General features: G+C 41.0%; 1 protein-coding gene across 13 annotated transcripts in view; it reads right to left on the bottom strand.

Moving 5' to 3' along the window:
• Atp8a1 (ATPase phospholipid transporting 8A1) overlaps nt 1-15,733 on the bottom strand; it is a 242,556-nt gene that overhangs the window by 157,148 nt on the left and 69,675 nt on the right. For 10 of the 13 annotated variants that reach the window (XM_087582508.1, NM_001426995.2, XM_087582503.1 and 7 more), the window contains 5 exon segments: nt 12,288-12,357; nt 10,890-11,017; nt 5,557-5,668; nt 4,070-4,235; nt 2,054-2,181 (listed from right to left, as the gene is read on the bottom strand). In XM_087582508.1, the coding sequence (XP_087438634.1) occupies nt 2,054-2,181; nt 4,070-4,235; nt 5,557-5,668; nt 10,890-11,017; nt 12,288-12,344 (591 nt within the window). In that variant the 5' untranslated portion in view covers nt 12,345-12,357. 13 annotated transcript variants of the gene reach the window in all.

Below are 15,733 nucleotides of genomic sequence, written 5' to 3'. Positions count from 1 at the left end.
GACCGAGGGACTGGGTCAGTGAAAGAATCACATTGGTTTTTGCACTTTTCACAAGTCACCATTTGCCTACTGAGCGCTGGTAGCCACTCTAGGTCCTTATTGTCTTTACATGATTCTGCGTGACCGTCCTGAAAAGTATGCAGCAGGGGACGGTTCCCTTTAGTTGGAACAGGAGAGTATGGTAGTGAGAGCTTTGTCTGTGGGGTACAATAGTCAGCTTACTTCCACTCGTCATTCCCAATACGGTATCTATCTTCCTGTCGCAGTTAAATTATATAACACACACGCAGTGACCCTTAGAGGGATGGATGTGCAGTAACTGTTTAATGATCTTTGCTAGAAAATCAACAAATGCTTTCATAGTTAACTTTTCACGCAATGTGAAGTTATCAAAGAGACCGCATCTGGTTGGACTCCCCAGACTAAGTTTCTATTAGTTTAGATATTGGCAGTCAACGCCAAAAGGAATAGTTTTATATTCCTTTGTACTTGCTTTGCTCCCAATAGTCATGATCTCATCCCATTATCCAACCCATTATCTGACTTTTTTTTTTTAATAGTAGAATACTTTATGAAGTCAGGGCTGTAGTTTATTGAGTTTCACACCTCTCCTCTCTGTGCTGTGATCAATATCATCTCTGGACTAGGCTTTGAGTTTACACACCATGTTGGAAAACAGACATTTGTCAACCGAGTCGAGTTGAGAGATGAGAAGAGAGGGCTCATACAGAGATCAATTTGGAAACCAGGAAATGAAGACCAGCTAGAGGAGGGGAGGGGGTTTAAACCAGAGGGGCTGATATGACTTAGAACAGGCGTGACAGAACAGCGGAGGCTAAACATTTTCAAAGTCATCCTCAGAAACCCATACCGTATAACAGGACAACTATCCAGAACTAGAATCCAGGAGGTAGTTACTCTTCCACACAAGGAAGAAGCTGGCTAGCCAGGGCTATCGCAAAGTCTCTGCTAGTTAGGAGGATGCTTGAAAAGCAAGAGCTTCCCAGGACTAGTCAACACTACCAACACCACCATTATTACTATTATTTGTAACCAATTCTTCAGCACACAGTCCTTATGTGAAAGTAAACTCTGCTGCTCCCTTCATTGTCCTGAATTACACCTATCTTTTACCAAAGATAAGAAAAGAGCTGGGATTCTAGAAAGATCATTCACCACAAGAAGATAATGACCAGCTGCAAAAGTATCTTCCGTTATATTTTTAAAATCCCAATATTGTTCATTTCAAAAAAATTTCAGATGAGCTTTGAACATTAAAAAAAAAATCTAAAAAAAAAATTCTAAATTTCTCAAAAAGAAAAATTCAATACTCTGGCAAATCAGGCCAGAAGATATAATTTATACAAATTCATTAATTTTAACTAAGATAAAATGGAAAGAACAAAACAGTATTTGTTAAAAAACATGTCTACTCATTGCTCCAGTATTAAAATCATCAATACAATAATTCAAAAGGAAAAGACATGTGCAATGAAGTCATTCCCAGTGTCAGAGATGAACTGGTGCCAGTCACATCGTCAGAAGCACAGCTATGTGCTTGATTGTGTATACAACCCTTTGCCGTGGACACAGATTCTTGAGCTGCACAAATACTGTAGGTTCAGGTAAAATACTTTGTCATCCCTTCATTTGTGGCCAGAAATTCAGTTCCAAGAAACGAAGAGACTAGACAAAGTTGCTTATGTGATAAATTATGATATTAGATCCATAAGACAAATATTTCAATTCCAAATGCATGGTCTCCTTCCTCTACAGACACTGTGTGATCCCATCAGGTTTCCTGAACTTTTAAAAGACCCCAGTTTTCTTTAGGATATTTGATGTATCTATTTGCCCGATTCTGAGGAGAACATGCTAAAATCATATTGGTCTTAAAAAGTACATCACATAGTCAATTAAAACAATATATACTTAATAATTCAAAAGCATTTATTTTTAATGTCCAAAGATCAAAAGACCCTATCAGAGTAAATTTTTAAAGAGGGAAAACATATACTTAGGAAGAGGACGTATAATACAAACTCATATTTACCCAATTTATGAAGTATGCCTGGGTAAATTTCACCACTTCTAATGTGACCAGCAAGCTGATGGGGATGAGGTTGTTGAAAAGGATAATGAAAGTCAGGAAGTTCAGCCCAAAATTACTAGCGCCACCATCTGTTGGGGAGGAGGGAGAGCGTCATTCACAGCTCTACAGCTACAGTGAGCAAAGCTGAGTGTGACTGACCACAGCTACTATGTTACATAACAAATCTAGACAAACGACCTTGCTTCTAATATAAATCTTGATTCTCAAACACCTCCTTCGACAGAGAGTCACAGTCCTGTCCTATCCCCCTCTAAGGTCCCACACCAGGGATTCAACCAACTCTACATTGAAAATACTCTGTGTACTGAATATGTGTAGATTTACTATTCCTTACATAATACAGTGTAATAACCACTTACACAGCATATTTTTTGTACATGCATATTAATTAACCTTGATAGGATGTACAGTATATGACAAAATATACATAGTACGAATACTAGGTCATTTAAAGTAAAAAGGGTTGGGTGTCTGCTGGGTTACGGTCGTCTCCTGATGTCCTAGAGCCAAACTCCACTGGATCCATTAATCCTATCAGAATCTCCACGGTGATATTAAAAAGTAGAAGGATCAGGGTGTTGTGGCACATGTCTTTAATCTCATAACTAGGGAGGCAGAAGCAGATTCAGTTGAGGCCATTCTAGAGAGGGAGCGCCAGGAGAGGCAGGGATACTTGGAGAAACCTTCTTTTGGGGATGGGGAGAGTGCTGTCCTTATTGGCATTGCAAATCCTGTTCCAATCAGGAAGCTCAGCTGTTAGGAAGGTTGACAGTTTGTAAATGCAAATCTTCAGGTGGGCACAACCGCTTGTATGTGAATTCTTTTAAGTATTTTCAAACTAAAGTAGGGTTTCAAAGCAAACAATAGCAGCTAGAGCGACCTGAATTGTAAGAATACTTCTAATTTTTCCAGTGCTGGGCTCTGGAAGTCCTTGCTTATAAGCCAGTAAGCACTACACTGAGCCATCCTTAGCTACAGGAGACTTTTATCTGTAGGTAAATTATTCTCCTAGGTAAATTAACATTCTCTTCAGTAAAAAAATAAAACAGGGAAACCCAATGCACTGTAAAAGGATATGGATATACACAAGCAAATTGATCACAGTAATAACTTTCTCATGCTGTAGTAATAAATCATGACCATAAAAACCTTAAATATAATAAAAAGTTAAATGTAATAAAAACAGCTTTTGAAATCTATATTTTGTTTGTTTGGTTTTGTTTCTGTACGATTGTACTGGAATTTGTTTTCACACACTTTGGGGAAATTAAATATTTATTGGCTAAGTATTCATCACAAGGAAATAGAAACTCACTTCCTAGAAAGTCCTAGAGGGAATACATTAATATAAGAACAGCAAGAGAATGAATACGTGTTGTAGACTACGTGTTGTAGACGGAAGTGATTTAAAACTACTCTCCCTGGGACAAGATAAGCATTTACATAAGACTTCTGTTACTGAGTTCAAAGGAAGCACATTTAAAAAAAAAAAAAGCAAAAGAAAGGAAGGAAGAAAGGACGAAGGGAAGAGGAAGGAAGAGGACAGTCCAAACATTTTAAAGCATGTAATATATTTCCATAATATATTCAATACTCATTTTCCTCTACACATAATCTCCTTTTATGAGTTTAACTGCCACATTTAATAAACTTTAGAGGGCAGTTTTTATTTTGTATATCATGTTAATGGTTATATTTATTGAGCACTTTATAGTACTATGAAATGGAGGTGGGTTTTTAAGTTTTTAAGTATTCTGAAGCTCGGAGAACCTAAATTTTACTTGCTTTTCCTGGAAATCTATTTAAAAAAATAAAGATAAGACCTCCAGCTATCTTAGCCACAAGTTTCCCTTTCAGAAACAATGGGATATTCTGCAAACTAAATTAAGATTGACTGCGAAGCAAATGTATATCTCAAAGGGGGGGAAAACAAGCAAGTCAGCCTTCATTGCTCACAGTGTAGATGGAGATACCAGTCTTTCCCAGAATGCCTTCGGTTCCAAATGGCTGAGCCCACAGAGCACACAAGAGACATGGCGATTAAGATGCAGAATAAAATCAGAATTTGCACATTTGTAATCCGCTCCACATTGGAGAGTTTAAGCGGTGGACTTGTGGAATTCTGTAAAACAAAACAAAATAAAACAAAAGAAGATAAATCGGGAAAACTGCAGCGTTTAGTATTGCATACTTAGCAGTTGATAAGGTAGACAAAGTCACAGCTCAGTACCTGGGCTTGAGCTGAAAACTGTTCCAAATGCAAGTGTAATAGGGTGTCTATGGCTGTCACCTCTCTTTCTCAAGACCACTACACCACATACACCTTTTCTAGGTTGTAAAACAATGAGAAAAGTGGGGAGGGGTAACATCCGTTTTGGAGTATGTCAGGCAGATTAAGATATACATGGCCGCTTAGGCAAACAAGGTCTTTTCACAGCATCTTCTCAGTGCCTTTGCTTAGAAGAGGCAGAGAAAAGGGACCAAGAACCTGAAAACATCTCAGTGTCTAGAGGATCTCTGGTTCTGCTCAGCTACTGTTCTGCTGGACACAGCGGTAATACTGTACCTGTCATCAATAACAAAGAACTGAGTGGCTTAGGAGGTAGAGGCAGGAGGACCATGAAGCAAGCCTGACCTATGCAGCAGAGGTCAAAGAAGGTTCTTCTGCTCTGCATGATGATTCAGTATTTATGCCAGGTGTGTGCTAACCAAACATCCCCAGGACAGAAAAGGAAATCCCTCATAACCAATATAAATGAAGAATGATAGAGTTTCTAGCAAGGCCAGGGTAGGAGCATCTCACCTGTCAATGTCAGCATCTTCACGCCTACAGGACGTGCAGGGACAAAGGCCCTTTAGAGTGGCATTCCGGTTAGCATTTCCAAGTGAGTTCCCTACACTCACTACACTACTGAATGTAGCTTACATTACAATGCAGAGATGAAGCCCACTTGGGAGTACATGAACACCAGGAGGAGACCAGACGGCAAAAACGGCCTTGTACAGAAATGCCGTTAAAAAGATAACCATTTATACTTTCCTTAAAAAAAAATACCCCCCCCCAAAAAAAAACCACCCAAATTTAAAATTCGACCACTGCATTAAATAAAATCACGAGAAGGCAGTGTTCCACAGGCAAGTTGGTGTGAGCAAGCATTACTGGGTGGAAGACACCATGATGAACACACACCACCTCCCCTGGGCACTCATGCGTCAGGTGACCTTGAGGAAAGTTTCACAGCGTTCCCATGTGCAGAGAGCTCTTCTCATAGAGACGGGATTTCAAGGTCTCCTCCACCTTAGTTCCCAGTGTGGGTGTGAGGGATGTGGCTCAGGGATATCTGATGGATAGTTTGCTCTGTTTGGGGCAAGTGTAGCAGAGCGATGAATCATGCATTTCCAAGAGACTTAGTCTTAAAAGGTTCCCCAGACAGAAGTCTCACCTGCATCAGCTTGGTGTCGTGTCCAGTGTAGACAACTATCCCGTGAACCCACTGAGTGTTTCTCAACTGAGCCCCTCGAAGAAGGATCTGGTCTGCTCCCAGGGGAACCGTGCTAGGATAGAGTATGCTGGCATTAGAAGTGACATAATCCAAAATGCCCTAGAAATGCACAGTCATTGTACAGTTATCAAAGTCTCCACTATTAAAACTTTATTTTTGGAAAGGAAGTATTTTTTTCAAAAGGAAATGATACTTTTCAAATATAACTGTTGGGAAGAAGTTGGTTTTTCCTTAACACCACACTAGCCATTTTTTATATCTTTACTCTTCCTGTGGACTAAAAGTATCCCCGAGACATCCCAATGATGGGTCTCCAGCTCCCCGTATGCTAATATTTGTAGCTGCACCCTTTAGTCTTAGGTGAGTTCATGAGGGTGAGGCCTTCTGATGTTCTTAGTGCCCTGATAAGACCCCCGAGAGCTTTCTTTGTCCAATAAATAGGCACGGAGATGACATTTTTACTAGATGCAAAGATGGCCTTTGTGGAGGTCTGAATAGGAATGGTGTCCACAGGCTCATGCGCTTGAACGCTATGGCCCATAAAGGAGTGACAGCATTAGGAGGTGTGGCCTTGTTGGAAGACGCGTGTCACAGCGGGGTGCGCTTTGAGGTCGCAGGTGTTCAGGCTACGCCTACTGTGGCACTCACTTCTGTTGCCTGTGGGTCTAGATGGAGCGTCCTCAGCTTCTTCTCCGACACTGTGTCTGCCTCTACACCGCCATGCTTCCTGCCATGGCGGTAATGGATTCACTTTCTGAACGGTAAGCCAGCCCCCACTAGATGCTTTCCTTTCTAAGAGATGCCATGGTTATGGTTTCTCTTCACAGCAAAAGAAATGCAAACTAAGACAGCCTCCATCAGAATCCTATCGTGCTCCTTGGACTTCATTTCTCAGATGGTAGAAAAACAAATTTCAACTGATAAAATTAACGATCTAAGTCCTGTCATGATGACAGCCCAAGCAAACTACTACAGCATCTCAAACAGCAGGCAGTGTTTGGAAGGGTAGGAGCTAACCCTCATATGTGATTCTTCCTGAGACTTAAGTTTATGGAAAATTTGAAAATGGCGTGGCTAAGATATCTTTCGCCTGTACCCTCTCAATAAACACACACATACATACTTCATTTAAATTAAAAACAACTTTGAACATAACCAGGGCTCAAAACTACACAAATAAAATCATAGCTCACGTCATATTCTGATACTACCATCGCCTTTCTGAAACCCGGGCCTAGACCTAAAGCCTTATAATGTTCATTTTATAGGATGAGCATATCTGTTTTCCAAGAATGCAAAAACATTCCCCAAAAATGGTAATCATTTCGAAGCCATTTACTTCCTAGATGTTAAAAAGCATTTTCATGAATAAGGCCCAGGCTTGGTCCTTTGTGGGCTTCCTCTAAGGCTCGCCTTCGTGGTGAATTATTAGGTGCTATAAACTCAGAGACTCAAGGGTTTGATGGCACAATGTATACTGAAGATATAACGGGAGAGTTGACGGAAATGTATAATCCAAAAACTGAATGGCACAAGGTTCCCTAATAACCAAGGTAGGTTTCATTTAACAAGGAAGGAATGTAAAAATTCAAACATAAAGAAAACTATACTTAAAACTTCTTGGAAAAGGAGGAAACCATTTCTAATGGAGTCTATAAAGAATATAGGACTTGTCAGTCAGTAAAGGCCAAGTGAGACGGGGAAGCCTCCATTTCTGGTGGGTTTAGCTGGCCCAGTCAGCTTCCAAGGCTGGGGATAGTTTGGCATGGGGCCTTCCTTCAGGAAATATATTCTCCTGGCTCAGTGAAATGAACCCACATGTGTGGGTTAGAATGGCCCCTGCAGGAGTCCTCAGGAAACCTCAGTGTATTTTAACTCCCAGCATTTACGCCCCACAGCAGCAGGCTTAGGGCCCACTGCAATGGGGATAAAGCATAGTCCATTGGTGAAGGCTTATAAAATGCATGAAGACTGATTATTCTGTATGGGAAAGAGGCTTACGTTTGAGTCAGTCTCTACTCATTACATCGGGGGCTGAGCTTTTAGTACCCTCCAGGGACAAAACCACATTGGAATGGCAGAATGCTCTTGCATAGTGTCAACATCCGGAGTGCACTTCAGGGTTGGGAGGGGCCTGGAGGCTGAAGCAGGCTCAGAGCTCTTGGGAAGTTCCTGGACTGTGCTCTAGAGCACCTGTGTACCCACTGCTCCTCACCTATGTGACTGGGCTCAGGATCACATCTCATACATTCATTTCTCTCGACTGTCTCCCACACTGCCTGCTCCTCCTAGACTGCCCGTATCACTTACTCAGATCGACCTTTCTGGTAAAATAAAGCATATGATAAAACTCTAGGCTTTTAAATCTCGGTGCCATCATATAAAGTTTTCTTCATGGCATGGATTTGCTTGGCACTGATGTTATGATAAGGAATGGAAGCTGGCCAGTTAAAAATGTCAGACTTAAGAGATGATGCTCGTACGAATGGCCAAATCTATCATTAGTCTATAACCATATGTTCAAGGAGAGATTACGCTGAAAATTCGAGAATTAACGATTACCTCAAAGATCATAAGAATGTGTTTTGGTGGATTAGATAAGGGTGTCAGTTAGGGATATACTTCCCATGTCATTTATCATAAGACATTTTGGTGCATTAGGGTGCATTTCACACGTCATTTACTTGGTTTCTTATTTAATTTTTTTATCATTCATATTCTAACAGTGAGAACATTGGCGGCATTCCCCTAGCCTGGTTGAGCCAGTGAACCTAGCTGATGGTTACCTGCACAGCCCACCTATCTGGTAGACAAGCTCTGCTGGGTAGAGGAGGGAAGGAGTGAGGACAGGAAACAGAAGGGGCACCAGACACCCCCACCCTTCTTGCCGTGTTCTGTCCCATGGCTTTGCCTTGCATTGCAACAAAACTCCTTGATAAAGAAGCCTACGCTTGCTATAGCTAATTCTTCTCCATGACATCAGGCCCTCCCTCCTCAGACTGTATCTGTTAAACCCAGATGTTAATGTTCAGACACCGTGCGTTTGGTCATGGGTGACAGCAGACCTCACTGTGTCCCTCCCCATCTCCTTGGCACTTTATTTACCCTTTCTATGTTTCTAGTGCCTGCTCTTCTCCAAGCCTCCCCCCTAGACAGTCCTCGGGGCTTCCAGGTTCTCTGTCTATACCCTTTCAATCTCAATGATCCCCCCTCCCCTCAGGCTCACGAGTTTAAATATCTATACAAACTATCCTCAAAGTTCAGACATATATTTAAATCCCACTTGGACACCACAAATTTACTAAGTCCAAAACCAAAGGGAAGATGTTTCCCCTTCATAACCCACTCAGGGACCCAAATCCATTCAGAACACCCTGTAATGGCCTACAAAGTCTATGGGATCTGGGCCATTATTAACTTTTGTCTTTCACTTCAATTTCTCTTCCTCCAACTGCAGTGATTTGCACTATTTCTTCTGTCTAGATTCCTCTAGTTCTAGATATTCACATGCTTCTGATCACCACTGTTCAAATGTCACTTTCTGAAGGAGGCTGATGTCAATAGCCCTAAGAGATTCCTTCCTTCCTAAGGACATATCATCTCTTTTGTCCTATGCTATCTTTCCCAAAGGCTTTCTGCTTTTTACAAAATGATAAAGGATCACAATTTTTATTTATTCTTTTATTTCTGTCTGCCCTCCAACTACTTTGCCATAAGAAAGAAACTTCAAAATATTCTCTGGTATGTGTTAGTGTCTCTCCAATATTTCCATATTGAAATCTAGTCTTTACTATTGTGGCATTAGGTTGGTAGAGATGATTAAGTCTTGAAGTTTCTGCACTCATGGGGCTGAGGAGATGTTGGTCAGTAAATTGTTTGCTGTCCAATCATAAACACCAGGTTTGATTCTCAGAAGTCATATTGAAAAAAAAGGCTAGGTATTAGTGTGTGCCTATAATTCCCTAGTCTAGGGCACCCAGAATTAGGTGCATACTAAATCCTAGTTAAATGAATAAGAGAAGTTAAGGAAGTTATAGGAAAGATGAGAATCAGGTAGCAGAAACCAAGGAAGGATAGGGAGACAAGAACATCCCAGGGCTTCTATACAGCCGGCTGGACATCTCACATCAACACCTGAGGCTGACCTGTGGTCTCTACATGCATCCTTATTATACACATATGGAGTATACACACACACACACACACACACACACACACACACACACACACACACACACACACACACACACTCTGCTGTTGAGACTGGGACTACATCATTACAAAGGATGCCCAAAGGCCTCCGTCATGCCAGGATGCAGGGAGCAACACTTCCTTTACAGACACCAAATTTGGTGCCTTGCTCTTCCAGACCCACGAGCAGTGGATTTCTGTTGCTCATAGATTTTTGATTTTTAAGGTACTTTGCTAGAGTGAATGAAAACAGACAAAAAGGCAGGAACATAATATTACCTGGTTATTCAGCATGGCCCTAAGTAATATTTGTAAATCATCTAGGCCAGTGGTTCTCAACCTGTGGGTCATGGCCCCTTGGGGTTAAATGACCCTTTTAATAGGGGTCACCTAAGAACATTGGAAAAAACAAATATTTATGTTGCAATCCATAACAAAACTGCAATTATGAAGTAGCAGTGAAAATAATTTTATGGTTGAGGGTCACCATGAAAGGAACTATATTAAAGGGTCACAGTACTGGGAAGGTTGAGAACCTCTGGTCCAGGCACCTGGAATTTAGGTGTGTACTAAATTCTAGTTAAACAAATAGGGAAAGTTAACGAAGTAGGAGGGTAGATGAGACCCAGGTAGCAGAAACCAGGGACTACACATGACAGCACAGCCTAGGGAGAAAGCATTTACAGAGGAGATAAAAAATTGTCCATCTATTGTGATAGTCTGAACCCTTCAAGGCATCTAGACATCAAAGGAATGGACTGGGGCCAGGGGCTTGGGACAGGAAAGTTGATAGCAGGAAATTCAGCTAAAGAACCAGCCACAGGCTATTTACCCACAAAGAATATGTCAGAGTCCTAGAATATCACTGAAAACATCCAACTGCCACACTGCCAAGAACATGGGAAGGTCTTTGATTCTGTTCCAAGAGTAGAGTCAGGATTCAGCATCCTTACAAAGGATGAGTTGAAATACAGACATGTTTAAAACAGTTGTTGCGACTATCTAGAACAGAAGACGACCATGTGCGAGCAGACGCAGGAGACAGTGGCACAGGGTGATGTGGAGAATGTGAGTTTACATACCCATGTCCATCAAGCCTTATGTTCCCAACAAAATCATAGAGATGTCGGTTTGGGCTTTCACACTCGATTCTGCCAGAAATTCTCATTAAACTGTCAATGTCTTTGATATCCGATGTTGCTGGTAAACCCTGTTGGCACATTCCCAAATAAACAGAGAGTATTTTAAGTAAGCATTGCAAGCTCTTAGATAAGGAATCTCACCATTTTGCAAGTAATTCTTCCCTTTATCTAATACTGTCTAACTGTAATTTAGGGATACCTTTCTTATCAATGTGACATAGACTGAGTACAGAATTATACAACTTTTATGAAAGTCCTAAAGTATCCATTGCACCACTTCTAAAACTAAAGTCAATACCGGCTACTGTACAGTTTCTGTCTCCTGAGTCTAAAGGAGGTGAGAAACAGTAGAGTTTGCATTCAAAGAGAACAGCTTTGTCTTCCTTTCTCTTTTTCTCCTTCCCTTACTCCCTCCTTTCTTGAGAGGGAGAACTTTGAGCAGTTCTCCATTCACTCAGCTGAAAGAGACCAGCACTGAGGACATCCACCTTCTTAGCCATCTGAGTTTACCTCCCTTCTGATGATCCCGTTCTACCACGGCCCAAACATCAATCACCAGGAAGCCCAGGGTATGAATTTAAAATAAACCTCCCTTTTAAAACTTTAACAACAAAATCTTACAGTTGTTTTCTGCTGAATGTAATAGAATATAAAAAGCAAATATAGAAATATAAAGTAATTCATATCCCCACGATAAATGTGTTTCTAAAGAGCAGTGGAAATTTTGCTGTTCAGTATGGCAAACCCAATGCTAACTGGGGCCAAGAAAAACGAATTAATTGGACATGTCAAAGAACTTAAAACATGAGGTATGGGGTAATCCCAGGATTCACAGAGGCAGGTGAACCTCTGTGAGTTTGAGGCCATTGGTCTACATAGTGAATCCAGGCCAACCAGGGCACACTTGTTTTTATAGTCTCTCCCTGTGTCTCTGTGTTTGTCTTTCTCTTTGCCTCCCTGTTTCTCTGTCTCTCTCTCTCTCTGTCTCTCTCTCTGTCTCTCTGTCTCTCTCTCTCTCTAAAACACACACACACACACACACACACACACACACACACACACACACACACACACCTAAAGAACTGTTATTACTACTATTACCATTGAAGCATTGGCTATTATATAAAGTAATTAGAATATTAGTTATAAATAATATTTCACAGTGGATCACACTCAACCAATCTGAGTCCCACAATATTTAATTCTAAGCAGTTTATAAAATATTTTTCACAATGGTACAAAGAGAAAATAGTTGTCTTTAGACAGAGTCCCTTTTAGACAGAGGCTTCTAAACACATATCACATAGCAGTGACTATGACCCAATATATAGGACTTACTTGTCTAATTTTCAGGTTGGTTTCACCATCTAAGTTGGATGTCTCGATGTAGCACATGGCCTGGGGCTCACTGTTGTTCATAAGTGAGAAACAAAGATTTAGTTGGGACAGGAAAGGAGGAGACCAGCTTATTTAAGTGCTCAAACTCATCGAAGCCATTTACTCTACACAAAGCTATAGTCACCTGGCTTCTTGATGGGTTTCATTCTAACAGCAAAACAGTGTGAGGCACAACTCATGCACGACACTCATGGACCAGCCTTCCAGCCAGGAGATCCCAAAAAGCCATTTCCTCACAACACTCAGTAATGGTTCAAGACAACATCATGAGGAGGCACACTATTTTAAAACCGCCTATCCCTATAGACACAACAGAGACTGTTTCTGGGAGTGTAAAACAGGGTTGTGTCCAGATTTATCTCCAGCTCAGAAATGTCCTGTTTCATTCTCACGGCCCACATGTAAATTAATTATGTAAAAAGGTTGATTAAAACCTTCCAGAATGTTCCTTCTTCAAGCTTATACTTATTACCTCAGCCTTTTAGTTGAGGTCACAAGATCATGTAGACCACATAATATTAATAACTTAAGGCTACTTTTAAAGGATGTGTTTTAGAGTGGAAGTGGATATTACGCTTTATATTTTCTGGTCTATTAAAAGAAAACACTTGATTGAGGTGTGTGTGTGTGTGTGTGTGTGTGTGTGTGTGTGTGTGTGTGTGTGTCTATGCGCTCATGTATGCTATTTGTGGCCTGGTGCATGTATGTGGGAGATGTGTAGAGGTCAGAGTATAAGCTGAGCCGTGTGTCCTCAGGTGCTGTCCATGTATTTTGAGGCGGGGTCTCTTACTGGCCTTGAACTTGCTGAGTACACCAGGGCTAACTGGTTAGTGAGCTCAACAGCCTGCCTGTGTCTGTCTCCTTAGCAGTGGGCTTACAAGCACAGCAGCACACGTGGGCTTTTTTATGCAGGGTCTCAGGGATTGGACTCAGGTCATCATGTGTATTAGCAAGCACTTTATGAACTGGTCCATCAACCCAGCCTGCCTGAGATGTTCCTGAAGCAAATATCAGCCCACCTGGCCATATTGCTCCTTGTCCTCCAGCTGCCCCATCTAAGGGTTTTAATTGCTTTCTGGATGTGGTGACCTGGGGCCTGTGTTCTCCAGTTGTATTACAGCCATTTCACCTTTTTTTTTTTTGGCTTGGCTGCTATGGATGTATGAGTGTGGCCTGACTGTAAAAATTTAACCCTCAGCTCTATAAAAAAGCATTATGAAGATAACCCAAAAAGTATTCTTAAGTTAAACAATCTCATTATCACTTGGCTACATAAGATGTAGCCTAGCTTATTTATCTGATAACTATAAATAGAAAAGAAATTTGTAAGTTGCAAACACTGGAATTTTTTAATCAACCTCCAATTTGTACATGTGCAAAATAGACTGTGCTAAGTGCCAGAAATGGGCACATAAGCTTGAGTTTATCACTAATTAACAAAAGCTTTACCTAAAGACTTAGACATCAATCACATTTTATAGATTAATTTAAAGTAACCTCATGCATTCTTCAAGTTTTCCCCACAAGCTTTCTTTCGTATAGGTTGCTATTTCCCAAGCAGAGAAATCTTTCCATATTAATATCTTTACTCTCAATTATTCCAAAAAATGTTTTTTAACTCATGGTCACAATAGTTGTTTTCAGTCTGGCAACTGTCCAGCTTTATCATTTCCACATATCTGAAACGTAAGTGGCTTCTAAAGCTGTAAATCACATTTCTCTGCCAACACAGAAAAATGGCGGCAAACACAACAGTAAATGAGACCGCCAATTCTTTATCTCGGCAGTAAAACTCATTAAAATGTCACTAATAAATATACGTATCCAAAGCCAGTCCTGTAGTAAAATAAAAGTAGCCTAATTCTAATACTGCCCTCCATACAAAACAACTTGTATTGAGCTTCAAATGACTAAGAAATTAGGACGTTTAAATGGCTGACTTCTACCTGAGGCCAATGAGATACGTCCCAGTTTGGAACATTCCTGACAATGACTTCAGACGGCTGTGACTGCGCTAGCACTAAGGCTGTGAAGAGGCAGCAGTCAGGAATCATGCTAGCTCATAAATACTTCAGCAAGTCACGGTGACATCCAAGACAAGTACAGTCAGGGGCAAAGCAAGCGTTTTGATTAGTAAGTGGAAAAACGGAACAAGGTGCACGGCACAGGACAGACACGGGGACGGCCCACACAAATCACAGCAGTGCGCACTGGTTCAGAAGTTACAGCCGGGATGAAGTTGGATCCCAAAGCATGCAGTACGGAAAGGTACAACATCCAGCCTCGTGTAGGGGTCCTCTATAAACCCTATACAAGCCCAAATCTTAGTTGCAGTTACTGCAGAAATTCCACAGAACTTGCAGAAAATTTAAAATATAAGAATAAGAAGATACCCTTACAAGGTAATCGGTTTTCCGTGATTGAGTCACGAAAAGCTTAACACTGATCACATACAATATCCTGGAGAGTCAATAACTAAAGCCTTAAAGGCGAGGCACGTTGTTAAAACATATGTGACTTAATGCACGAGAAAGTAAACTCCCTTGGGCTCCTGTGGGGAGTCCTAGGGGTTCAATCTGCCCAGCTGAGGACAAAGAGCGTCCAGCACTGTATTCGTGAAGTGCCTTTACAATTTCTCCAGTCCACGTCATCCAGGAGCACACGCATTTGTGCTTTACGGGAAGAGATCCAGCCCAACCGCATTTGGGTGCAGTTGTTCTTTGGTTTAAGCTGAGGACCCACGTACACACGCCCTGTGCCACTCTGTGGTTCTGACCTTGAGGACAGACTGATGAGATCTGCTGGGAGATGCTCCCCATTGGTCACCTTCACTATCTCCCCCACTGCCACCTACATGTCCCAGTTTAAAAGAATTAAAATGGGGAGGAGGAAAAAAAAAAGAAGAAACGAATAACAGAGAAAACAAAAACCAAACAAATGGACAAAAGAGACAGAAGGTTTGAAATTATTACAGAAGAGGATTCATGTTAATAAAAATGTCTAATGCCGATTTTTTCAAAACTTATTTTGATCAGGCCTGAAGGGAGAGATGAAAATGTTTAATACTCAAAGATCGCCTATTTGATTTAAAGCTGCCCAATTTTACATTTCTAAGGTGAAAATCTAGTATTTTAAAGTTGACATAAAAGCATTTATCAAATTAAATAAAAAACATTTTATAGAGTTACCGTACAGATTTCCTTTCCTTTCCTTAAACTCCTCGATTTGCTGCAAACTTTGTTTACTCCGAGCAAATCAGCAAAGAAGTGATCTTAAACCTATTTGTTACCTATTTGAGAGACAAGTGCACCTAGCCCCCTTCTCTCAGACACTGCAGAAGTGACTTTGTTCTGACTCCAAAACGCTTTCAAGTTGACTGCTCCCGG

Source organism: Rattus norvegicus, chromosome 14 (genome assembly GCF_021556685.1).
Source record: "Rattus norvegicus strain SHRSP/BbbUtx chromosome 14, alternate assembly SHRSP_T2T, whole genome shotgun sequence".
Classification (NCBI taxonomy): domain Eukaryota; kingdom Metazoa; phylum Chordata; class Mammalia; order Rodentia; family Muridae; genus Rattus; species Rattus norvegicus.
Note: the sequence above shows the minus strand (reverse complement) of the source record. Positions and strands in the feature narration are given on the sequence as shown.